This window comes from Bidens hawaiensis, unplaced genomic scaffold (assembly GCF_021521415.1).
Source record: "Bidens hawaiensis isolate Kalapana, Puna unplaced genomic scaffold, B.hawaiensis_p1.1 tig00026291_1, whole genome shotgun sequence".
NCBI lineage: Eukaryota > Viridiplantae > Streptophyta > Magnoliopsida > Asterales > Asteraceae > Bidens > Bidens hawaiensis.
In genome coordinates, this window is record NW_027494235.1 from 19,475 (window position 1) to 47,446 (window position 27,972).

Sequence of the window (27,972 nt, forward strand, 5' to 3'; positions counted from 1 at the left end):
CGCTTGTAGTAGGGACATGATCAGTATGATGATTATTAGTTCCAATAAATGTGAACATGTGCTTTCTGGCCACTTCTGGTCCCCATTTTTAATGAAGAAAAAGGTCAAATTTTGCTTCTTGTGGGCCAAAATTGGATTGCTATTAAAGATTCTAGGCCAAGGTTATAATATATGGCAAATTCTAATTCAAAGTTTTCATGAACAATTTATTATTTTCCCCTTTATTTGATGGATTCTCCAAATGTTGAAACTATCTCAGCTTGCTTTGTCAAGCCCAAATTCAAATCAGAAGAAGCAAAGAAACCGATCTACTTCTCGCCTTGGGGTCTCATCATGATTTCTTTGAATTACATTCAAAAGGGTCTCCTTCAAGAATGTTAAACGATAATTAACGCACAACTTAGAAATAACCGACTTATATTATAACCAGAAAATATAACTCAAAAAACTGATTACAACATCTTTGATAGTGATGGTTGTGATTGTTGTTGTATCTGACACTAACTTTGTACATGTATATATACTAGTAATCCAACTTGGTCACCAAGCATAAGATGTGTCCACCACTCAACTTGGCCAACAAGGTGAACTTGGCCACCAAGCAAATGAAAGAATGTTTCATAATACCCCTTAGACTTTAACCGACTTGTTAAAACCTCTTAGGCCCGGTTCACCGACTTGTGACCAGGAATAGAAATTAATCCAACACTCCTTTTCCACTTGCCCGAAAATAAAGATTTCTCCATAGCCACTTTCCTTTAAAGACTCTTTCTGCCACACTTACTCATTTCCACCCACTCGCCGCACGTTTAGCCACCCTCAAACACCAAAACCCGCCTTCTTTAACCATCCTTTTGAACCCCGAGAATAGCCTAGGAGCTAGATTTATCCATTCAGCTGTTAATTTGACAGTTGCTGATATACTTACACCCACTGACGTGCCATTGGCAGTTCAGTCCTTTTTCGATCATCACCATGCTATCAACCACGAAGGCCACGAGCTTTCGTTGGTGTCGATAAAAGTAACCGAACTCATGGATGGTATCTTTATCGGTTGCTCGATGAACCACGTTGTAGTCGATGGAACTACCTACCGGCATTTCTTCAACTCCATGTCAGAAATGTTTCAATCCAAAAGGCAAAACACTCGTTTAACTCGTCCTCCGATTCTGGACAGATGGATTCCTGGAGGATCCGACCCGATCTTCACCCTTCCATTTACCAATGAAGACCAATTCATCAACAGACCAGACCACCCAATGTTAAGAGAACGAATCTTCCACTTCTTGTCCGAATCACTCGCTAAACTCAAAACGAAAGCAAACTCCGAGGGTAATACAACAAAGATTTCCACTTTACAATCGCTTTCCGCCCTTATCTGGAGGTGTGTGATGCGTGCCAGGAGGATTCGGGCCGATAAAGAAACCAGTTGCTCAATGGCAGTGAACAACAGAAGCAGGCTATCCCCACCTATGCCTGAATACTACTTTGGTAATATGGCTCAGACAGTGAGGCGAATAGCGACTGCTGGGGAGTTGCTTGATCATGGTGTCGGGTGGGCTGCATTGCGGTTGCATGAGGCGGTGGTGAGTCACGGTGATAAAGAAATCAAGCAAGGGATGGATGCATGGGTGAAGAGCCCCTTTGTGTATAACATGAGTGTGCATTTTGACGAAAATAGTGTATACGTGGGAGTTCGCCCAGATTCGACATGTATGGAAACGAATTTGGATTGGGGAAAGCGTTGGCGGTTTTGAGTGGGTATGCGAATAAGTTTGACGGGAAGGCGGAGGAAGCATAGATTTGGAGGTATGTTTGCTGCCAGAATACATGGCAAGTCTTGAATATGATGAAGAATTCATGAGTGATGCTAATGAATAATTCATAAACAAAGTTTGTTTTGGTGTCGAACTGTTTAAGTTGAACTAGAGTATGATTCGAATTGCAAGTGTTATTAATTTTTTTTAAGTTTAATATTTAATAATAAGAAAAAGGATCCGGTTACAACAGAGAGGCAGGTAAGCGGGCAACAAGCTGCGCCGCCACCCCCTTTTGAATGGCAACCCGATCCTACTGAAAACATGGTTATCGTTCTTCGGCATCGCTGAGTTACTGTGCACGACCCGCTAAACTTTAAATAAAAACGAAGCAGCATCGGGGGCGAGAGACCCAAATGTATCAAAAGCAAAAGCGATGAAGGCATGTTGATTCTCAACACACGCCTTATCGTGATTAGTAATTTTTCATGCTTCAGCCTTTAGCACCGCTTGCTAAGCAACAAACCCGGTGTCCCTAAGCCCGTCGAGAGGGGACACTCCAGTAAGGTCCACACAAGCATGCTTCCCCCCCACCCATCCAAACACAATAATGTCCGCTGGTCGGAGAGTGGACCTTCCTTCACGCGGATCCGACAAGAAATTCACAGAGCCTCTTTTTTTGCCGAGATTCCCGCCCGTTTTAACACATCACAAAGGACATCCCTGACCAAATCATGTCTAAATTTAAACCCCGGGAGTTCTTTGCAGTGAACCGCGTGTTCACCAAAATTATCTAAACAAACTTTACGGCAGACCGGGCATGGCTCAGCAACTGGGAACATGGGATCATTAAACGATACTTAAGAATGGCTCGGTACTCCACTGCTGACATGTGCTGGCCTAACCCGTAGGATTTCTTTTTTAATTGTATTCGCTTTTCTTAAGTTAATCAAGAAAGAGTCGCATAAATGTTTTATGCAGTTACCTTTTGTTCTTCTCTTGAATCTTTTTTTTGATTTGTTCAAATACAGGAGCCAATTAACTTACCAAGCCATAGGCTGACCGGAGATGTAAACTAGTCGAGTACAAACTTACTCGTATAGGTTCAAACTCAGTGATCAGCTCAAAATAAACTCAGTATAACTATCAGTGGATTTTTTGTGTACACATACTATGTTGTCAATGAACAAATTCGTTAGTATTTTTATAAAGTTAATTCTAGTTTTGTCATTTATTTATAAAATTGTGTGGCCAAATAACTATAGGGGACCAGGGGTGGGGTAGAAATATGTTCCATTTATGGCATAAAATTTCGAAACTTGTATCACATCAATAATAACGATGGTAGTGTATTTAAGCTATCGGGTGTATTTTCCTCGTCGCGTTCATCCAGCCTTGTGTCACCGTCAGGTAAATACTCTACTCCCCTTCTCTTTTAAAAAAAATAAAATGTAAATTAGTGTTTAAAGTATAAAAATAAAAAACTAATTAAATTGAAATTTAAAATTTAAAATAACTAATGATAAAAGTACATAAGCTAAAATTTAAAACAACTGAATATAAAATTACTTAACTGAAAGATATTTTAGTAATTTTAAACTAGTCAAAGATGTTTTTTGACGATTTGATCTTGCAACTTCTTCAATGCTGGTGTACGCCACTCATTCGTGGCAACGATATTCTTCATTATGATTCTTATTCCTCCTCCTTCCCCACATCCTCATTCCGTCTATTTCATATCTTCCATTATTTTTTCTCTCATCTGAATTTTCTGTTCTTTATATTTCGTATACTTGGCGTTGAAAGCCTCGATAGTGCCTCCTGAGCGGGCGTGTCGATTCGGGTGACTCGGGGATGTCTAAGGGAGTGTTTGGGATTGTTTATTTTCACCAACTTATAACTTATTAACTTTTTTAAAAACGTAATAAGGTGTTTATGATTGCTTATATTGTAAGAGGAAAAATTTCATAGTTACAATGTTGTAATTTATTAATTAATTAAAAGTTATAAGGAGGTAATATAAGAAATTCCAAGCACACCCTAAATCCTCCATGTTGAGATCATGTTGATAATCTACATTGGAATCATTGAAGAACTGGAAATTTAAACACCTCGGGCTAGGGCTGGCAATTGATAACCTGTTAAAGACACGATAAAACTTCTTAATAAAAAAAGTGTGGTATGTGATTTTTTTATTTTCTTAAATAATTGAAATTAGCAGGCTAGACTCCCTCGTTATCCCATATTGGTACACAAAACTTAAAACTGTCTTATAGTCATGACTTATAAAGTAGTTAAACGAGTCGTATTCAAGTTTGATATTTGTGTTACGCGCGTCGCCTCTTACCTGTTAAACCTATTAAAACACTAATTGTCAGCCCTACCTCGGGCTAGCTAGGCATGCCATTTTGCCTTATCCTTGACAACGTGCCAAAACACAAACTTAGTGAAACTTCATCCCTCTATGGCTATAATATTTCTCTTCTCATTTACTTTCATTTAGAAAGTGGAAAATTGCGTGGCAACCAACATGCATATATATTGCATATAGATAATACAAAGGATTAAGTAAAAAATATTGGCAGATTGCATTTGGAGTCTTATCCTTTATTTGATCTCCCCCCGATTCTACTTCATGAACAAAATATGAATTTCCACACCATACTTTTCAATGGATTCCCCAAATGATGAAATCATTTCAGATTGCTTCATCAATCCCAAATTCCAATCAGAAGAATCAAAGAAACCTACATACTTGTCACCATGGGATCTCTTCTTGATTGCTATAAATTACATTCAAAAGGGTCTCCTTTTCCGCTTGCCTGAAAATAAAGATTTCTCCATAACCACTTTCCTAGACGACCTCAAAGACTCGCTTTCCGCCACACTTACTCACTTCCACCCACTCGCAGCCCGTCTAGCCACCCTTAAACAACAAAACCCGCCTTCTTTAACCTTATTCCTAAACCCCGAGAATAGCCCAGGAGCTAGATTCATCCATTCAGCTGTAAACCTGACTGTGGCTGATATTCTTACACCCACTGACGTGCCGTCGGTTGTTCATGAATCGTTCTTTGATCTTAACAAGGCTGTCAATTATGACGGTCATGAGCTGCCATTGCTGTCCGTAAAAGTGACCAAACTAATCGATGGTATCTTCATCGTTGCTCGATTAACCATATGTTAGCTGATGGAACCTCCTTCTGGCATTTCTTCAACTCCTGGTCAGAAATGTTCAAATCTAAAAGTGATCAGTTAACTCAAATCTCACGTCCATCGATTCTTGACAGATGGTATCCGGAAGGAACCGGCCCGATCTTCACACTCCCGTTTTCGCATGAAGATGAATTCATCAGTAGATCAGAATACCCTTTGTTAAGAGAACGATTATTTCACTTCTCCTCGGATACACTCTCTAAACTCAAAGCAAAAGTGAACTCCGAGTGTAATACAACAAAGATTTCCACTTTACAGTCGTTGTGCGCAATTTTGTGGAGGTGCGTGACGCGCGCCCGGAAGCTTTCCGCAGATCAAGAAACCAGTTTCAAAATGGCCATCAACAACAGAGGCAGACTATCCCCACCTGTACCTCAAAGTTACTTTGGTAATGTTAAAACAATGCAATTGTTTTGGTTAACTTAAAGGGTTTTTTTTATTAGTATTATTTTCTTTTATCGTGGATATATAGGACATGTTTTTTAAGGCCGTCTGTAGTGGGCGGGAAATGTAGGAACATGGGGGCGATTTTGATATGGAACACCGCCCCCTGGTGACAAATAGGGCAATAGGGGGATGAGTTTTACTTGCCCACTTTTATTATTATATTCAAATGTGTGTGATATATATATACACACACACATATATATAGGGGCTACAACACCACTACACCCCTAAAACAAAAACTCATATTTTGCTGATTGGACGGTACATGGCACAAAACGCCCCATTTTGTAGCCTATGAATTACACATAGCCTAACAACTAGTATTTATTTCTAGAACTACAAGAATCATACAAAACAGTTATAACATAGTGAATTAATATATACTTGAGAAGAATAAACCTTTGCCTGACCGGTATCCACAAAATTTCAGGTAATATGGTTCAGTCGGTGAGGGCGGTAACAACTGTCAAGGAGTTGCTTGATCATGGGGTAGGTTGGGCGGCATTGAGGTTGCACGAAGCGGTGGTGAGCCATGGTGATAAGGAAATTAAGCAATTTGTGGCTTCATGGGTAAAGAGTCCACATTTGGCAAAATTGGGTGTGCATTTTGACAAAAATAATGTACTTGCAGCGAGTTCTCCGAGATTTGACATGTATGGGTGCGAATTTGGATTGGGGAAAGCATTGGCAGTTTTGAACGGTTATTCTAATAGGTTTGATGGGAAGGTGACGTTTTATGCCAGACAAGAGGGCAGGGGAAGTATGGATCTTGCAATCTGCCTAAATCCGGAAAACATGGCGGCTTTTGAATCTGATAAAGAATTTATCAGTGTTGTTAATCAGTTAATGAATAAGGATTCAGTGTAACTTTTATATCTCTACTTTATATAATGAACTTTATAAAAATTAATCATGCAGCAGATTTATATGTATATGTAAAGTGTTGGAAAATAATAGTTTAAACTTAATGTTAACCTTAATGGTTTTAATAATGACCAATTAACTTAATGTTACTTGAAATGTTACTAGTTCATCAATGGTTCTATATATATGTCACATACATGTCCCTAGGCCTAAACACTTGATTAATCCAAACAAGTACGATTAAATCAACCAATTGTTAATTGAAGAATCTACATCAAATAATGAAGATGATGTAGTTGCAAGTCCAACCCTTTGGGCAATTTCACTAAAGTGAACCCTGTTTTCAAAACACAAATTCATCAAATAATTGACCGCAAATGAATTAGAAAAGTTACGGGATATATGATTAAACATGATAGGCATTGAATTTTGGATGCATACCATGTGAATCTAATTCAAATTATGGAATATCCTTACATCAGATAGTTAATCAATTGATTGGATTCATGATTTCATTGAATGCGATCACAATGAAAAATTATAAACTATCAAAGAACATATGTAATGATACCATGCTTTTTAGAAACAACTACTGATTTACTCGGCGGAGCAAGTCGGTAAAACCTAGGCGGTGGTAAAACAAAAGTGTTGTCGGTCACAAGAGTTGAGGTGGTAAGTCGACGCGATTTCGATCAGTTTCGGTTATGTGCGATAGTGTATCGTAACTAAAACCAAATATATATATATATAAATTAAGGTGGACCAATGGGGTGACGTCGGTAGGTGAAACTCAAGCATTGGTAAAACCTGACTATTTTCGATCTCGGGCATTGAGGCGACGAGTCTACACAATTTCGATAAGTTTCCATCACGTTCTTTACGGTACAGGAAATAAAACAAAAAACAAAACGGACATTCGGTCGGTTTTCGTTATGTTCGTTACGGTACCGCACCTAATATAAAACACGATGAGTCTACACAAATTCCGTCAGTTTTTGTTATGTTCATTATGCTATAAAACTAAAATAAAACAAAAAAAAAGAGCAAAAACAAATATCACTTCATATTTTACAAATCAATAGTCTCCCAACACTAAAGATCCGATATAAATAAGAAAAAAATACAAAAGAAAAACAAAATTACTCCTTGATATTTATCATAACATCCATGTTTTCTATTACATACATGAAGAACTGATCAACATGTTTTCTAATAAATGATTATTTGGCCAAGTGGGAGAATGTAAGAATAAATATATGGATATGTATATTTATGTATGGCCTACATGATCATTTATATTATAATAGATCAAAGTTAATTAAATTATACCTTATTATTATGTTAGCTAGGTAATTGTTGATGGACCAAATTACCCTTTCTTGCTAACCAAGGATTTCCCCTTGGATGTATAAATATGGAGAGACTAATTAACATCAAAGAACTTAACCCTAAACCCTCACATCATATTTCGTGAGCCTCTCTCCCTCTATATTATTCGGTTTCTCAAGAACCCTAATCCCCATCACTAATATACATCCTAAAGGGGAACCCGACCAAGCTGACTGTCATGTCGTCTGGATCGCTCTCATCAGTTGTGGCCTCTCTCTCTGCTGTGACAGGTATGTTTTAGTTGTAGGTTTATCATAACATCTATGTTTTCTATTACATACATGAAGAACTGATCAACAGAAAAATTCTACTTTGTTCTTCATCTATGATTAGTTATCTGTCATCTATAAAGCGTTGGCGGTTTTGAGTGGTTAAGTTTGACGGAAAGGTGACATCGTATCTTGGACGGGAGGGCAGGGGAAGCATAGATTTGGAGGTATGTTTGTTGCCAGAAAACATGGTAGTTCTTGAATCTGATGAAGAATTCTTGAGTGTTGCTAATGAATAGTTCATAAACAAAACTTATGTCTTTAAATTCCTGTACTTTATTGAATGAACTTTATCAATCTTTGAATTGATCATGATTTATCAAGCATTATGGTATTCTATATATGTTCTTATGAGTTATGACTACTCACCACCAACTTTTCCTTTGATTTTTACCATAAATTAAGCCGCTAGACTACTCACTACCAAACATACAATATTAACTACAACGATTCAGCCTCTTGTAGGAAATATATCCCTTTAGAAATCTCTTGAGTTGGAAATACTCCTTTTATTGTCTATTGCAAGTTACAAATATATATATGGCCATATGCCACTAGCCATGCTATCAAAAGGCAGCGACGCTAAAGCAACAGTATCGCTTGTGAGCCATGTGAAACGTAATCAACACTCAAAAACGTTAGGGCGGTTCGGTTTAGATCATGTGGGGTGGCTTGGAGGAGATCAAGATAATAGTAAATCCATTGTTTTATCATTGTCCATTTATTTAAGTTTTGGTTTACCAATTATATAGGTATTTGTTTCATTTGGTGTCAAACTGTTTAAGTTAATCAAGAATGAGTCGTATAAACGTTTTATATAAGTGATTGTGTTCTTGGTTTGTGATTCACTTGTTTATGTTTAACAAGCCACGACTCTTAATTTATTGTTTCCACCAAAAAATCGGGAACAATTAGTCACCTTTTGTGTTCTTTCGAAATGTTGAATCTGGTTTTAATATATTTTTTTTAAATACAGGAGCCAATTAACTTACCAAGCCATAGCCCATCGGCTGACTGGGGATGTAAACTCTTCAAGTACAAACTTACTCATAGGGCCGGCTCTGAAGGAGGGTAGGGAGTCGAATTTTGTATCTCAATCAATACAAATATTGATTCGAGTTATCATTTATTTGCTTCCACATATTGTCTTTAATTTCATTTTAAACTCCTGATAGCAACATATATGACAGGTTGCATATCAAGCCTTAATTATCCTTTATTTGATCCACACAAATTCTCTCTCTCCATTCAAGAAAAATAATACTCCAATATTTACTTCCGGTGTGTATTACGGCACGTGTTAGCTATAAAATGAAAAATTGTATGGCAACCAAAATGCAGATAGATGATTTTCTCTTATATATAAGACCACGAAAGAGTGAATCATATATGACAGATTGCATATCGAGCCATTACTCAACACAATTAAATTCTACTTCAATGGATTTTCCAAATGTTGAAATAATCTCAGATTGCTTTGTCAACCCAAAATTCCTTTCGGAAGAAGCAAAGAAACCCATTTACTTGTCGCCCCCTTGGGATCTCTTCTTAGTTTCTACAAATTACATTCAAAAGGGTCTCCTTTTCGGGTTACCCGGAAATAATCAAGATTTCTCATAACCACTTTCTTGGACGACCTCAAAGACTCGCTTTCCGCCACACTTACTCACTTCCACCCACTCGCAGCCCGTTTATCCACCCTCAAACACCAAAACCCGCCTTCTTTAACCATCTTTTTAAACCACGAGAATAGCCAAGGAGCTAGATTCATCCATTCGGCTGTTAATCTGACGGTCGCTGATATCCTTACACCCACTGACGTGCGTCGGTTGTTCATGAATCGTTCTTTGATCTTAACAAGGCTGTCAATTATGACGGTCACGAGCTGCCATTGCTGTCCGTAAAAGTGACCAAACTAATCGATGGTATCTTTATCGGTTGCTCGATTAACCATATGTTAGCTGATGGAACCTCCTTCTGGCATTTCTTCAACTCCTGGTCAGAAATGTTTAAATCCAAAAGTGATCAGTTAACTCAAATCTCACGTCCACCGATTCTTGACAGATGGTATCCTGAAGGATCCAGCTCGATCTTCGAACTCCCGTTTTCGCATGAAGACGAATTCATCCACAGATCAGAGTACCCATTGTTAAGAGAACGATTCTTCCACTTCTCTTCGGATACACTCTCTAAACTCAAAGCAAAAGTGAACTCCGAGTGTGATACAACAAAGATTTCCACTTTACAATCGTTGTGCGCAATTTTGTGGAGGTGTGTGACACGCGCCAGACAGATTCCGGCAGATGAAGCAACCACTTTCAAAATGGCCGTGAACAACAGAAGCAGGATATCCCCACCTGTACCTGAAAATTACTTAGGTAACTTATAACTACAATTTAATGTCGCTAAAGTATTTTAAATTTATTTTCAGTGTTTTTAACAACATTTTTAACACTGGACGTTCACCAAACGTTACATTAGTTGCGAGTTTTTTCTCAAACTAGTGTTGGTGGAAAAAATATTTACCAAAATAATGCTAATTAAAAAATATTTACCAAACTAGTGTTTTAATCACATGTTTATTTCTCTCTCCTCATATTATTAGATAACTTCAACTATTTATTAACTACTGAGTTAATTAATTATAAACTAATTAGATTATTGTTTGTGCCATGGTATTCTAAACTTCTAATGCTTAAAGTGTACCTGGAACAAAGCAACACTATTTTCCTTAATGAATATTATTTATTCGTACGATTCATTTCACTGGTTCCATAAAATTACATTTAAGTTCATAAATATTACCATTATTATATACGTAAAAATAAAAATGAATCATTATAAATCTCTTAGATTTAAGATATATATGAATGTTCTTTTAGTATTTTTAATCTCTTAATTTGTAATTGTATGGCAACTTATTAGAAAAATCTTTATAAATTCGTTGTGCACAACAAAAATTTAGATAAAGATTTGTTATATTTTAAACAATATGTATGTTACAATATCTCTTGATTAATATTCAACAAAAAACCAAACTAGAAGCCAGTAATTCTAACATGCAAGCATCAAATTTGATAAACCTAACTAGGAGCTTATTTTCTTGACATGATATAAATATAACTTGAATGTACAAGTTTACTTTGATAAAAAGTTTTTAAAAAATATGTTTTTTGCCCTAGTTAAACCTACGGTGCTATAATATACCTTAAAATAGAAATTATAATCATGTTTTACAAATACAAAAATAGTCATTTATACACATTAGTATAAAATTCATATTTTAATAAAAAATGTTATGAACCTTGTCACATCTAGAAACTATAAATTTTACAACAAGTAACTAAGACCATGTGTAGTCATAACTCTCCACATCCAGACATTATGCGCCACGTGGCGCCCAGTCAGAGTTATGGTTTTTTACAAAAACAGGCTGTAGTCATAACTCTCCACCCCCAGGCATTATGCGTCACGTGGCGCCCAGTCACCTTTACACTTTTTGTTTTTTTTTTAATTTTTAATAACAATAATCAAATAACAATAATATTTTATTAAATAAATATTACATGAAAATAAAAAAAAAACTATTCGTCGTTGTTGTCGTCGTCGTCTTCGCCCTCTTCGTCGTCGTCGTCCCCGTCCTCGTCCTCGTCTTCATCGTCTTCATCATCGTCTACATTGTTGCCCTCGTTTTGATCATCGTTCTCACCAGGCAGAGGTCGATACATCCAAAGATGTTGGACAAAATCCTCCTTTAGTTCGTTATGTATCTCTCTTGACCGCACGGAATCCGAGTTTTCCAGTCGTTGCTCCATACTTGCCGGAGTCCGTGGTGGATCCGGGTCCGGTATGAAAGTTTGACATATTGCTCTTCCCTCGTCCTCGATGATCATGTTATGCATTATGATACACGCATACATAGCACATCTCATTCTTTCTAAAGACCACAGACGACAAGGATTTTTAACATAATGCCATCGTTGTTGAAGAACACCAAAACACCTCTCGATATCCTTTCTCGCAGACTCTTGCACTTTCTTAAAATACTGCCTTTTTTCATCCATCGGGTCTCTGAATGTTTTAATGATTATCGCGAACTCTGGATATATTCCATCAACCGATTGTAGGCTTCGGCACGATCTCGTTCGATATATGCTCTTTTTGAAACGGGGGGTGGCGAGCTAATCGCACTCGTAACGGAAGTCATATACTTTGTCGCGAGCATAATCGCACTCGTAACCGCTTGTTCCTCCTCCACGTCCTCGGCTTGTTGGTCGGGCCCGAAAAACTGTTTATATATAGATGGAGGATCCATATATAGTGATTTTTGTGTAAGGAATTATAGAGTTGTAGAGTTGAAAGAGAATTTTTAGAGAGTTGTAGAGTTGAAAGAGAATTTTTATAAATTTGATGAGTTTTGATTGGGATTTAGTTGGTTTAATATATAAAGAAATAATTTTTTTTAATTCTCTAACTAGTGACATGCAACGACCATTTTTTTATTTCCGTGCCCTTTTCACGCGTTTTACATACAACGCTTAAAAAAACACACATAACGCGGGGGGGGGGGGGGGGTGTACCCCCTGCGTTTTCACCCATAACGCAGGCCACAACGCGACCACTACACATGGTCTAATATCTTTAAATTATTTAGTAATTTATGGCACATTTAAGAATTTTAGTTATTTTGTATTACGTATTCACAAAAAGAACAATGTGGAATAAAAAATACTGATTAAATACTTTATATTCTTTGATCCATGTTCATGTAAAAAAATATTAGTGTTAAGATATGATAATCGTGTTATAAATAATAATTTTCATTTTACCTTTTATTTAAATAAATAGAGTGGTTTGAAAATTATAAATATAGTATAGTTAATATAATAATTAAGACAATAATCATTTAATTAATGTAATTCAATAACATTAGGAGAGAGAAACTAGCATGTGATTAAAACACTAGTTTGGTAAATATATTTAAACCAACATTATTTTGGTAAATATTTTTTCCACCAACACTAGTTTGGGAAAAAACTCATGTTTTTAACAAACATCTTTAAAAAAAACTTTTTTTTTCCTAAAACACTCATTAATTATAAAGGACGACGTGGGGTGACCGGCTAGGGAATTTAATTTTTGGGGAAATTTTTTTATATATGTTTTTATGAATATATATATATATGTATATATATATATAGGTTTAAGTTCAAGAAAAAAAATCAAATTATTGCAAGAAATGAGAGAAATGAATATAAGCCACTAGTTTTATTTTAAGTTTTAAATATTTAAAAATAAATAAAAAAGATGTAAATGCAACAATAAATGCGTTCTCTCTCTCTCCAATTAATACAAATAATATAACCATAATAAATATCTCTCTAATTAATATATCTAACTAATTTAACTATAATAATTAAAAAGATAAAAACACTACTTTAGTTTTATTTTTTGTTTACACATTCTTCATTTTATTCAACATAAATACAATTTGTTCATATAATACTTTTATTTATATTAAAAAAATAATTTCCACTCAATTTATTAGCATATATCAACGTATTTTTTAACACTAAATATCAAAACATAATACATATTTTTTTTCAATTGGTATGCATATAAAAATTATTATCATAAATAACAATAAAAAAATATCATACAAATGTGTCCATTAAATGTAAGCAATAAATATACAACCTACACAAAGTTATATACTACACTTGTTTTGAGCAATAAAAACGTACAACATACAAAAAACATATAACTTGCTTATGTAATTCGACATCAACAATTATATAAACTACACAAAGATACACATACCCTACATATGCATAGGTCATATGTTTTTCGTATGTAAGCTATATGTTTTCTTATTCTTAGAACAAGTGTAGGTTATATGTTTTTGTGTAGGTTGTATATTTGTTATTGATATTTAATGCAAACATGTGTAAGATAGTTTTGTGTATTATTCATCACAATGTAACTACGTGTTGATGGATATTGATATGTTGAGTTTGAAGAAATTGGTTTTGAACAGAAATTAATGTATGAATAAATTGTGTTTGTGTAAGATAAAATTTTAGTGTGTAGGTTATATGTTTTTTGTGTGTATGTTATATGTTTTCGTGTGCATGTGTATTTTATTAATGATGAATTTTGTGTGTGGGTTAAATGTTTTTTCATATGTTGGTTATATGCTGTCTTATTTTTAGAACAAGTGTAGATTGTACGTTTTTGTGTAGGTTGTATGTTTTTTGTTGATATCTAATGCAAACACATGTAAAATAGTTTTTTGGTATTATTCATCATAATGTAAATATGTATTGATGGATATTAATATATTGAGTTGATGAAATTAGTTTTTGATAGAAACAAATTTTAATGTATGAATAAGTTATACTCGTGTAGGATAAAAATTCGAGAAACAAAAAGTAAGTTATAAAAATGAGTTCTTAATATTTTCTAATTATAATAATTTAATTAGTTATATTAATTAAATAGATAAATATTATGGTTTATTAGTTATATTAATTGAAGAAAGAGAATAATTAATATTTTCTTTATTTAGCTTTAAGCATTTAAAACTTAAAATAAAATTAGTGGTCTATATTTATTTCTTACATTTCTTGCAATAATATCATTTCTCTCTTGAACTATCTCCTATATATATATATATATATATATATATATATATATATATATAATGTTTTACCCTAATTATATATACAGAACTAGTTTGGTCTAATTGTAAAAGGGTATGACTCTCAACCAAAAGGTTGTAGGTTTTACTCTCAGTTGAGACATTTTTAAACTTATTTTTATACAAAAAGGTTTTTCCACAAGCTTAATCATAACCAAGTTAGCTCATTTAAAAATTTAATTGTTTAAACCAAACAAAAAACCATTTACATAAGGCCTAAGAAAAATTTTCCTATATTATTTCGTTACTCGTTAGGATCTGCGGGTATTTTATTTCGACTCGAGCGAGACATAAATTCTTGAAGACGGCCCTGAAAATAGTTTATATTATATATAAATATATGAAGTGAGCGCTCAGAGAGTGGTGGCCAACCCCCACCATTGCCGTCCATCTGCAACCCAAAACTTCCAAGCCAGACCTGAGCTCCACAAAGCGGGATGTCCATTTAGCACTTGTCCGCCTAGCTCCACGTTGGCCATGGACAGGAGCACTGGAGATGCTCTAACAACTAGTATTATGTATAGCACTACGAGACCATATATGTAAAACAATTTTAACATATTGTATTAATATATGCATGAGATGATTTAACTTTAGCGTGACCGGGGATCCACAAATTTTCAGGTAATATGGTTCAGACGGTGAGCGCCAAAACAAGTGTCGGGGAGTTGCTTGATCACAGTGTTGGGTGGGCGGCATTGCGGTTGCATGAAGCGGTGGTGAGCCATGGTGATAAAGAAGTTAAGCAATTTGTTGACTCGTGGGTAAAAAGTCCATTTGTGGCAAACATGTCTGTGCATTTTGACAGAAATACTGTACTTGCATCGAGCTCACGGAGATTTGACATGTATGGGTGTGAATTTGGATTGGGGAAAGCATTGGCGGTTTTGAACGGTTATTCTAATAGGTTTGATGGGAAGGTGACGTTTTATGCCGGACGAGAGGGCAGAGGAAGCATGGTTCTTGCAATATGCCTAATTCCGGAAAACATGGCGGCTTTTGAATCTGATAAAGAATTTATCAATGTTGTTAATGAAGAAATAAAGGATTAAATGTAACTTTTATATCTCTACTTTATATAATAAACTTTATTAAAATTATGTAGCGGATTTTATATGTATATGTAAACTGTTGGAAAAAAAATAATGGTTTAAACTTTAATAAACTTTAATGGTTTTAATAATGAATAATTAACTTAATGTGACTTGAAAGTTACTAGTTCATGAATGGTGCTATTTGTCACGTAAATGTCCCTAAACACTTGATTAATCATCATTAGTCACCAAACAAGTATGATTAAATCAACAAAGTGTTAATTGAGGAGTCTACATCAAATAATGAAGATGATGTAGTTGCAAGTCCAACCCATCAATGATAATTTTATAAAATGAAGAAAACTAGTTTTATAAACTCAGAAAAAGTTTACAAACTTATTTTAATAAAATTATTACAAAATTGTTTAAAAAATATTTTTCAAAGAAATGGAATGAAATTGGTAAATCGAACTGATTCAATCTACCATAATTGTTTTAATTCACATAAATAAAAACATTAAAACCACTATAATGAGGTGGCAAGTAAAAAGGCAACAAGCAGCGTCGCAACCCTCTTTCGGATAGTAAACCTAATCATACTAAAAACAAAGTTTTGTTCTTTAGGGACCAATAAATTACTATGCAAGACCCATTGAATGCGGTTCAAAATATCAACGGCCTCCGAGGCTAAGAAACCAAATGTGTCAAAAGAAAAATGATAAACATGTGTTGATTTTCTAACCAAGTTTTCTCGTGAACCTTGTCATATGTCGCCTTCAACTCAGCCCGACCTGCTACAAACTCATTGTCCTTTAGCCCAACAAGAGGAGACACTCATGTGAGGTCCACACATGCGTGTTTCCTCTAATCCATCCAAAAACAAGTATATTGGTCGGTCGTAAAGTAGACATTTCTTCAAGTAGATATGTCAGAAAGTTAACAAGGGCCTCCGTTTTAGCATAACCGTTTTAGCAGAAATTCTTGCTCGTATAAGAACATCATATAGAACATCCCTCATCAAATCGTGCATGTACTTAAATGTGGGTAGCTCTATGCAGTAAAACACATGCTCACCAAAAGAATCTACCACAATGAAAGACACGCAAACCCTATCTAGCGCTTGATGATTCTCATAAAAGTGGCACAACAAGTTTGCTCGAAAAGGTTTCTAGGTATGCTTGAAAGTTGAAACAACCTATGTTTTCTAAATTCAATTGTTTTATAATATTTTAACTTGTACTGGTATTTATCTCAAATGGTTTAGTTTGCATTGTGTTTTATCTCAAACAAGTCGGTTTATATTGGGTTTATCTAACGGTTTAGTTTGCATTGTGTTTTATCTCAAACAAGTCTATTTGTTTTGTGTTTATCTCAAACGGGTCAGTTCACATTGTGTTTTATCTCAAACAGGCCAGTTAGTATTGCGTTTTTATCTCAAACGGGTCAGTTCACATTGTGTTTTATTCCAAATAGATCAGTTCAGATTGTATTTCGTCTGATCGTCTCAAACGGGTCAGTTTGGATTCTGTTTTATCAAGATTAATACGTAAATTCATGAAAGGGACACCAACATTAAGATTAAGATTTCATTTTAAATTTATATTATTGTTGCTGCAGGTTACAACACATTTATCAACGGGCACACATAAGGATACTGAGGTACTCGACGGAATATGGAGAAAGGGTAAGTATGCTAATGGCTCACTGGCAGTGACTACAAGTCTGAAATTTTCGGATAAGTTTAACTATATCCCTAATTTGGTTCAGTCTCCTGCACGTATTCTGTTTTCGTTTCATGAGATGATGAGAACCTGACACACGTTTACGCGTTTTTGTTATTTATTTATTTTTTTTTTTTTTTTGCTCAAGGAGGTTATGTTATATTTATATGATCAATTTGAAGTAATAGTTACCCTTTTCTATATGTTCTAATACTAATAGTAAAGTGAGCAACAAGATATCAAATACATATTGTTAAAACTAATGATCCGTACTTCTTTTTATTCAGGCTCATGATGTTGAAAAACGTTTTATGTTCTAATTCTGATAGTTGTGTGACCAACAAGATATCAAAATACAATTTGTGAAAACTAATGATCTGCTTTTATTCGGGCTCTTGGTGTTGAAAAACATTAACATTGTCTTTTTTATGTTTTAATACTAATAGTTGAGTGAGCAAAAAGATATCAGACACATTTTGTGAAAATTAATGATTTGTACTTCCGGCTCTTAGTGTGTATAAGGTGGTGATTACTGCAATCCTTGAACTTTTTTATTACTTGGGTACAGGTAAAAGAACATCTGTTATTGAGATGGAATTAACATTTGAAAAGGCTTTAGAAAAGGTAATGCACTTATGTAGATTCATGCATAAAACTTTGTTGACAATTAGTCAGAAACACTTTATTTAGAGTATCCACAAGTCAATTTTTCTCGTATACGATTATTTATCCAGATTACATTAAAAATTATATATATATATATCCAGAAAATCTCAATAATAGTAAAGACTATTTTGTAAAACAACACAGATATAATATTATTATGTAATTTTAATAATTTTGTAATATGATTATCTCAATACTAGATTGGAATAACTACAAAGACTTTGCTTCATCAGAAAGCATCAAATGCATCAAATGAATGAATGTTTGTCTATATGCTCTAAGCAAAAGGATAATATGATTATTAATTCTTCAAAATAGAGTCAAAACAACATCTGAAAGTTAAGATTATTATAAATCTTATATATAATATGATTTTATAATTATACGATTTAATCAACATAGATGAACTTACATGGGACATGTATATCCAAAAGTTGGAGCGCATGGATCATATAAATCCAAATGTTAAAGTCCCCATATTTGCAAAATATAAATGTGAATGTGAAGCAAAATGGGGTAAAAGCCAAGAAATGTTCTAGTTTCTGTGAGAAGTTTTAACACCAAATTTTAACGTTATGAGAATTGCAAATTTCAAAGAAAATGGTTGCACATGTAAACAAGATAGAAAAGACAAAGAAGTGAAATCTATCTAAAAGATGGAGGAGTCTATAAAAGGTAGGAGGAAAGAGTAAATGCATCAATCTTTCAACAATATATTTAAGGATGTTTCTAGGTTCATATATTAAAAATAAGAGTATGTTGTATTTTTTTATGTACTTTTTCTTACATCTTACTGTCATATTTCCATCATGAAATAAAACTTTTGCTTTTCCTTGTAATACATTTTAGTGTTATTTCTATTTAGATGTATTTTTCCTTTAAAATGAAGAATTCCCCAACTACAAATTGTTTCTTTTTTACCATACAGCGGAAGTAGGAAACAAAATCTGGTTGTACTCAATATTGTTGAAGAAGCCAAAGAGAAGTTACCTAAGGCTACTTAGGTTTGGTCTAAACAACATAGTAAAAAGACTACTGGTTGGTGTAACCCAAAAGTATCTTGGTTAAAACAACAAAAAGGTATGGAAACATGTTGGACCCCTTCTCCTTTTAATTTTGAAATATTTGAAACTCTTAGGTTTTAAAATGATATTTCTCATAATCAATTTTAACCAAAGACATAATATAAACTTGTTTTTATCATTTTGAATCATACTTAATGTTATATAATAATAATAATCTCTATGTGTTTAAATTTTGTATGACGCTTGTTTAAATAAATTTGTTATAATATGTGATTTACAAAATTAATAAGTTTCTTAAACTTATATATAATCTTAAATTTTGTGGATAATTACTTACTTGAACTGATAATTTTAAATTGCTCATTTTTTTTTCAATGGTACCTCTTAAATTGGTATGTACGTACGTACGTACGTACGTACATACATACATTTTGGTTTTACTTTGTGTGGTTTTTCTGAATCGTAAAAGTATTATTAATAAAATTTATATTAAATCGTTAAAATCAAATTCATGTATATCAAATCATCTACAAGAGCCCCCATGAAGAAAATTTGTGTGGCTCTTAAGAGGAAAAATATAAACGATTTAAGACTATTAACTCAAGTAAGTAATTATCCATAAAATTTAAGATTATATCTACGCTTAAGAAACTTATTAATCTTATAAACCTTATACTATAACAAATTTATTTAAACATACATCATACAAATTTAAACACAGAGATTATTATTATTATTATTATTATTATTATTATTATATAACATTAAGTATAATTCAAATTATAAAATAACAAGCATGTATTATATCTTTGATTAAAATTAATTATGAGAAATATCCTAATAAAACCTAAGAGTTTCAAATATTTAAAAATAATTCAAAATTAGAAAGAAAAAGGGTCTAACATGCTTCAATAATATTTTGTCGTTTTGACCAAGATACTGAGGTTACACCATGAGTCTTTTTACTAGGTTGTTTCAGACCAAACCTAAGTAGACTTATCCTTTTCTGGCTCCTTCAGCAATATTCAGCACGACCAAGTTTCGTTTCCTATTTCCGGTGTATGGTAAAAAGAAATAGTTTGTAGTTGGATAATTATTCTTTTTAAAGGAAAAATACTTCTAAATAGAAAAAAAAAAACCATTCAAAGGTATTATAAGGAAAATAGAAAGTTTTATTTCATGATGGAAATATTACAACGGAGATACAAGGGAAATAAAAATACAACATTCTTATTGTTAATACATGAACTTAGTAACACTCGTTTTAAGTCTTAGCTGAAAGACCTACAGAATTTAGTAACACTCGTTTTAAGACTTAGTTGAAAGACCGATGCTTTTCTTTTGTGCCTTCTTTTTTTTTTTTGTTTAAATAGCCTCCTTTCATATTTTGGATAGACTTTTAAGTCTTGTCCTCCTTCAATGGTACCTCTTAAATTGGTACGTACGTACATACATACATTTTGGTTTTACTTTGTGTGGTTTTTCTGAATCGTAAAAGTATTATTAATAAAATTTAAGTTTAAGTATATTAAATCGTTAAAATCAAATTCATGTATATCAAATCATCTACAAGAGCCCCGTGAAGAAAATTTGTGTGGCTCTTAAACGATTTAAGACTATTAACTCAAGTAAGTAATTATCCATAAAATTTAAGATTATATCTACGCTTAATAAACTTATTAATTTTATAAACCTTATATTATAACAAATTTATTTAAACATACATCATACAAATTTAAACACAGAGATTATTATTATTATTATTATTATTATTATTATTATTATTATATAACATTAAGTATAATTCAAATTATAAAATAACAAGCATATATTATATCTTTGATTAAAATTAATTATGAGAAATATCCTAATAAAACCTAAGAGTTTCAAATATTTAAAAATAATTCAAAATTAGAAAGAAAAAGGGTCTAACATGCTTCAATAATAATTTGTCGTTTTGACCAAGATACTGTTAGGTTACACCATGAGTCTTTTTACTAGGTTGTTTCAAACCAAACCTAAGTAGACTTATCCTTTTCTGGCTCCTTCAGCAATATTCAGCACGACCAAGTTTCGTTTCCTACTTCCGGTGTATGGTAAAAAGAAATAGTTTGTAGTTGGATAATTATTCTTTTTAAAGGAAAAATACTTCTAAATTAAAAAAAAAAACATTCAAAGGTATTATAAGGAAAATAGAAAGTTTTATTTCATGATGGAAATATTACAACGGAGATACAAGGGAAATAAAAATACAACATTCTTATTGTTAATACATGAACTTAGTAACACTCGTTTTAAGACTTAGCTGAAAGACCTACAGAATTTAGTAACACTCGTTTTAGGACTTAGTTGAAAGACCGATGCTTTTCTTTTATGCCTTCTTTTTTTTGTTTAAATAGCCTCCTTTCATATTTTGGATAGACTTTTAAGTCTTGTCCTCCTTTATTCACCCCCCCCCCCCCCCCCAAGTGAACATAGTAATATGGTTGTCTTTTAAACTTTATCTTGTTATATTGTTAAAACAGTATGCTAAAGTCCATTCCTTGGAACTTGATCTTTACTAGTTATTACTTCACGTGTTTGTCATAACTTTTGCAGATATATAAACTCTAACTTTTAGATATATATATGATTCGTTCATTTATTTTTTTTATAGATTAAATCTTATTTATAAAATCGTATTTAATATATAAGATTTATAAAAATCACAATCTTTAGTACTCATACTATCCATTTGTTTAAAACAAGCTGGACAAACATTCTTTTAATGTTTTCTTATGAAACATTCTTTTATGTTTCATTTTGATACAAGTGTTATAGCATCAAGCCTTCAGGCTCAACATAGACTTTGCTTCATCATAAAGCATCAAGCTCTCAGGCACATACACACATTGTATAATATAATTTTAATATTTTTTAATGGGTTCGGTGTTAAAGAAAGTGAGGTTTTTTGCAACACGCATATATTATATAATATAATTTTCGTAATTTGTTAATGCGTTCGGTGTTAAAGAAAGTATTTTTTTGCAAAAGTTTGAAATCTGATGTAAAAGTTTATAAAAGTCCAACGATATGGATACTCTAAGAATGGTAAAAACAAAACATGGCACTGGAACAACCTAAACATGAAAAATGTACTTACATCGTTTAACAAATTATCCAACAGATGATTTGTTTCTTGAAGAAACGAAATAAACAACCCACTCACACTAAGCTATGCATGAAACCTAAGCTATGCATATAACATTTTTCGGTTTTAATTCGCACATAAATACTATTTGACACTGAATGCATTCTTATTTTACATTGTAGTCATTTCCTTGAATTCCATCATAACTTGATTCATTTTTCATATTCATTATATTTATATTAAATTATAAAAGGCTCACATGCCAACTACAATATGATCATATGAAATGGCTACAAAACCTTAAAACCTATGAATAAATGAAAATTTGACATAAGTTGTGCCTTTGGCTTCGGTTCATCATGAAAAAGAATCCAATATATAAAAACTTAAATAAATTTCTAGCAATATAACAGGCAAAGAATATCATTTGCAAATAGTTTCCCCAAATACAACACCTTACTTGCGATCCGAGAAACCTTAAAATCTTAAAGCAGGCTTGTTTCGTCTTTTGTGGTAGCAAACCCCGTTGACTTACAAATCGGGCACAAGTTCTTTTGTTGCAACCATTGTTTGATGCAACCATGATGGAAGACATGCCCACAATCTAGTGTTCCCAAATCATCTCCATCCTTGTATTCCTCCTAAAAATAGTTAAGTAGCGTTTAAACCATGAAACATTATCCTCGTTTCTATTTTAGTTTTAGCAAAATATACCCAAACACTTTAATTGTTGACGTAATAGTATTTTCCAGACTAAATTACACGGATGGTCTTTGTGGTTTATAATATTGCAAGTTTGACCTGCATGTATCAAGAATTACATGGATGGGCCCAATTGTTCGCTTGCGAGTAACACATATGATAACTTTTTTTCATAAAGGGATGCCTTGACTCACTAAGGAGAAAAACCTTTTCATCGTAACACAAATGGGGTGATTGCAAAATGTCAATATGAGCTTGTATCAGTCGCTAGAGTACTTCACGATCACTTTGAACTTTTAGCCAACTCACTCATTGTCACATGCTTGGTGAGGACTATTAAATAAATAAAGTGTTCGCCAAACCAATTGAGGACTAGTCATTGACTTGTCACATCAACTGTTTATGACTCCCATGCAAGCTTTTCTTAATTGATGTGCCATTTTAATGATAGGTCCACAACCGATTCCTACGGCCACTTTAATCTTTTTAAAAATTCTTCACCAAGTACGTGACAATGGGTGAGTCGGCACAAAAAACAAAGTTACCGTCAAATGCTTTGGCGAGTAGCATAACCTAATACTAACATTTAGGATTAATAGTACAACACAGGTACGGGGCCTAAGTGTTCGCCAAACTGTTTTGCAATCATCCTATTTGTGTTAAGATTGCAAGGTTCTGTACTTATGTGAATTGTGATGCATTGGAGGGTGGGTAACTTTTTATGAAAAATTTTCAAACATGCTCCTTATAGTGAATGACCATTAATTTTTCATGAAAAGACTATTATACACCTTTTAGTATGAAAAAATAAAAATTCCAACTACAAGGCACATATCTTTAACACAAAACGAAATTTAATAAAGAGAGAACTGTGGGTTTCGTCCTTGCGGTCTGACCAAATCTGCAGTTTTAGTCCAATAGTTTCAAATTCATGGTTTTCATCTAATAGTTTTGTTTTCACTTGCAATTAAACCCGACTCCACTAACCCTGTTAACTTTGGTTGTTAAATCCATCAGCGTGCCCCTCACGTTAGGTGACATTTTGTACTTTTTCTTCCACGACTAAGATGAAAATGGGATTTGGGAATTAGGGTTGGGGTTTATTTGGAGAGAAAGAGGACAAAATTGCCCCACGTTAGGGTTACGTTGATGGGTTTAACGGCCAGAGATAACGAGGTCAGTGGGGTCGAGTTTAATTGCAAGTGAAAACAAAGCTATTGGATGAAACCCGCAAATTTGATACTATTGAACTAAAACCGCATATTTGATCAAACCACAACTCACAAGGACGAAAACCACGGTTCTACCTTTAATAAATAAAATAAAATAATTAACTTAAGAAAAACAAAAGAAATAAAAGTTACTAATTATTATTTGTTTTTATTAATAAAAGTATTTTAGTCATTTCATAAAAAACTTCATGCTTTTTTTAACATTTGTAAACGTCAAGGGTCATGTGTGTTACCTGGGAGTATATACTATCTGTGTAACTAACTTTGTTTTCAGAAGAACTTATAAACAATAAAAGGTTAAATGATTTGACCTGTGAACCCGCATTGGTCAACCCGAGCACGGCCTGTTAGCTAAAGTATCCACAGATTTGACCCAAAACTAACCAACACCGTATAGACTTAACCCAAACCCGTGAATATTGTATACATGTCATTGCCGTATCATGAAATTCACACCCTGACTTTAATTATTTACCTGGCATATGCAGCAAGGTTCTGCAGCAGGCTGGCCCGTTTCAACCACATACTTTTTCTGCATGATATGCTTTAATATTGTTTCTTCGGTCAAACCCGTATTCACATTTCCTATGCGTTCTTCCAATGCCAATAGCTCCTGTGAACCCCAAGTTCAAATTATGATTAAATTAAAAGATGCATAATTTATTTTTATGAACATATAAAAAAATAATATTTTACCTCATATGACATATTATCTATATCAAGCCTCATATCTCTATGCCTGTCATGTATATCTGCAACACCAAAGAACACCGATTGATCTAAGACCATAAGATCCTGCAACAACACAAAAGTCTTTTAATCATCTTTATTCTCAAAATTTTAAAATGAAATTACTTTTATTAAAAGCTAACCTCGAATCTCAATGGTTCACCCCTGCGCATGAGATCCAATACATTACGAATCTGCACCAAACAAAAGTATTAAAAACAAAAGCATGATCTTAAAAATACCCTAGCCTATTATATGTAGTTTACATATATTATTATTTGATATCTTAAATATATACTTTCATAATGATTTTTGTTATATATAAAACTATGATAAAAATCACAATAAATGTTATGTTATATACAAAAGTTATATAACTCGAATTATAAATGTCAAAAATAAATGTTAAATATTAAACGAGCCGAGCCCGAGCTTTAAATATAAAGCTTAAACAAGCCAGTATCGAGCTCAGCTCGGCTACGAGCTCGGATTGCCTCTTTTAACTTACAAGAGCTCGTGCTCAGCTCGTTTATGTTAAAAGCTCAAGCTCGGCTCCTTCAGGGCTTTATATCTAAAGCTTGAGCTCAGCTCATTTATGTTAAAAGCTCAGGCTCGGCTCATTTAACTTAAGAGCTTAAGTCTTGCTCGTTTAACTTAAGAGCTCGAGCTCGAGCTCAGCTCATTTAGAGCTTTATATCTAAACTCAAGCTTGTTTGACTTTAATTCAATATATTAAATAAATACATTTTCTATAATCATTATTTATATGATTAAAGATCAAACCTCTGAAACGAGTCGGCCTCTTCCTTCACTGCCAGGTGTCATGGTCCGTGAATGAAACGGGAAAGCAAAAGCACCCTCGAGCTGTCTACCAAGCAACAAAGAAGATCTCGATAGCGATTGCTGTTGACCTGGCAGACCTCCAACATCTTGGGAAGAAGAAGATGACGAAGACAGACCACTTAAACCCGGCGGAATTCTTGGAAAAATACCATTCTGCCCTCCACCACCATCCAGATCAGCAGTCGACAACAGTGACCGCCTAAGAAACGCCGATAGCCTTCGAGGATGTTGACTTGGGGTTGACCCAGAACTCGGCGCGGGTCGAGAACTCGTAGCAACACCATTTCCATTATTATTTACGTTTCCACCAACGTCGCCGTTTGAATTCCAATCGCTTGGTGGCGTGAATAACCAATGATTGGAAATCGAATCAGGTTCATTTCGATCACCCGGCATAAAAGGATTCGGTGATCTTGTTACTCTCGAGCTAGTACCCCGACTCCATCTCGATGTCGATTGAAAATTTCGTCTCAAACCCGGGACCCGCAAAACAGGCTGGCCTGTATGGGTTGATGAATTCTCAACAGGAAGATTATTATTATTATTATTATTATTATTATTATTATTATTATTATTATTATTATTATTATCGCCCACCAACGGGTCAACTTGTTGAACCGAAGAACCAATCCTCAAATTAACATCTCGGTGAGCGGCTTCCATAACCGGGTCACCGATACTCAATCCAAGTCTCGGAATAGTCGGGTCCGAACTCGAACTTCCAACCCCAGAAGAAGATTGCCCAATGCTTAATTCAACCGCTTTTCGTTTACGTGACATGTGGCGGGCCTCTAACTCAAACGGGTCAGAAGACGGCCCAAACGGGTTGGGAAATGATGAGCTGGACGAACCATGATCACCCAACGAAAGCACACTCGATGGCGGTTCGGGACAAGATTTCACAGACCATGATGGTTCAATATGACCCGAGTTCGGTTGGGTCGGGCCAGAACTTGAACCGGGTTCATTTGCTTGAGTTGTCGGGTTTAATAATATATAATCCGGTAACCGGTGTGGCGGTGAGCTGACCACGTCACTGGATGTTGACCCGTGTTCAAACCCTAATGTTTCTTGAAACGAACCCATTGCACCCCTCTGTTCTTGCATTTGAAACCTTCAAATTTTCAAACTTAAACAAAACTCATTAAACAGTCAATACATAGTCTTTCTTCAACATTCATTAGCCAAAAAACATCAAAAATTAACATAAAGTTTGAAACTTTAAATCAACCCATGAACACAACTTGCATCCACATGAAAACAATTAACCTCTTGTTAACAAAATTCATTCAACAGTCAGCAGTCAGCACATTGTCTTGCTTCAATATTCAAAATCATCAAAATATAAACATAAATTTCAAAGCTTTATATCAACCCATGAACACAGTTTGCATCTACATCTAAACATTCAACCTCTTATCGATAAACCCCAAAAACTTTGCCCCAATTTTAAATCAAAATGAAACCCACATAAAAAAAACAAATCTTTAACTAACCCAATAGTCAATTTCAACGGATTAGTTAAGCCTAATTTACATATATACCAATAAAGCAAGGGATAAATAAGAACATACCCAGATGAAATAGAAGGCGATAGATCCAAAATCAGACGAAGATGATAATAATAATCGGAATGAAAGGAAGAAAACCCTTATCTTTATTGTTGAAGCAAACGAATGAATGAATTGGGTTTCTGATTCTTGAAGCAAACTGATACCCCTTTTGAAAAGAAAAGGTGGGGGTTTTGAGGGTGAGAATCAAAGAAGAAATTGTGGGTGTAAAAAGAGAGAGAAAGAAATGGTGTTTGTTATTGTTGGTCCCAATGCATGCCGAAGCGATCAACTGTTGAAGATGGATGGGTTGTTTCTTTCTTGATCACCCCTTAATGTCTTTCTTGTCCCTTGTAATGTAAATACATCTCTGCTGTTAATTCTTTTTTCATTTTCGGATGGATTTCTCTGCCATTAAATGCCAACTTGACTAAATTAGCTGTTTAGATATTATTAACGTAAAAGAATGAATTTTTTAAAGTTATCAAAACTGTTGTATTTATTAGGTAAAGTATGCAATATAGGTATTTAATGTTGTTGACTAGAATATATTGGATTTTTATTTAATAATGGTACATAATTGTAGAACAGAGGTGTTTTTCGTATTCGGTATTCTGGTTTAAGAGTATGGTGTGATGATTTGGGATTTTTGAGGTCTCAGATTCGAAACATGATTTATAGTGGCGGTTTACTTCTTG

General features: G+C 33.8%; 1 protein-coding gene and 3 pseudogenes across 3 annotated transcripts; 3 read left to right on the forward strand and 1 right to left on the reverse strand.

The window, feature by feature from the left end:
• The first annotated feature begins 472 nt into the window (after positions 1-472).
• LOC143573288 (uncharacterized) lies at positions 473-1,881 on the forward strand (annotated as a pseudogene).
• Positions 1,882-4,320: 2,439 nt separating this feature from the next.
• Positions 4,321-6,380, forward strand: LOC143573284 (putative acetyltransferase At3g50280; annotated as a pseudogene). Its single transcript, XR_013142402.1, has 2 exons — positions 4,321-5,361; positions 5,851-6,380. The product of XR_013142402.1 is annotated as a putative acetyltransferase At3g50280 (transcript).
• Positions 6,381-9,382: 3,002 nt separating this feature from the next.
• On the forward strand, positions 9,383-15,694 carry LOC143573289 (putative acetyltransferase At3g50280; annotated as a pseudogene). Its single transcript, XR_013142403.1, has 2 exons — positions 9,383-10,320; positions 15,267-15,694. The product of XR_013142403.1 is annotated as a putative acetyltransferase At3g50280 (transcript).
• A 6,782-nt stretch (positions 15,695-22,476) lies between these two features.
• LOC143573285 (E3 ubiquitin-protein ligase MBR2-like) lies at positions 22,477-27,508 on the reverse strand. Its single transcript, XM_077058207.1, has 6 exons — positions 27,299-27,508; positions 25,665-26,838; positions 25,025-25,075; positions 24,849-24,947; positions 24,628-24,765; positions 22,477-22,859 (listed from the first exon to the last, which is right to left on the reverse strand). Exons 2-6 carry the CDS (start codon positions 26,829-26,831, stop codon positions 22,704-22,706), a joined length of 1,611 nt encoding a protein of 536 aa, XP_076914322.1. The 5' UTR covers positions 26,832-26,838; positions 27,299-27,508; the 3' UTR covers positions 22,477-22,703.
• Positions 27,509-27,972: the final 464 nt, after the last annotated feature.

What these genes read in the sequence shown, in the direction of transcription:
- LOC143573285 (XM_077058207.1), bottom strand. Translation starts at nt 26,831, where the DNA reads ATGCAAGAACAGAGGGGTGCAATGGGTTCGTTTCAAGAAACATTAGGG. An exon ending in GAGGCCGACTCGTTTCAGAG is followed by an intron (nt 25,076 to 25,664) that starts GTTTGATCTTTA and finishes TGTTTGGTGCAG; the next exon opens with ATTCGTAATGTATTGGATCT. An exon ending in AACCTTGCTGCATATGCCAG is followed by an intron (nt 22,860 to 24,627) that starts GTAAATAATTAA and finishes AACTATTTTTAG; the next exon opens with GAGGAATACAAGGATGGAGA.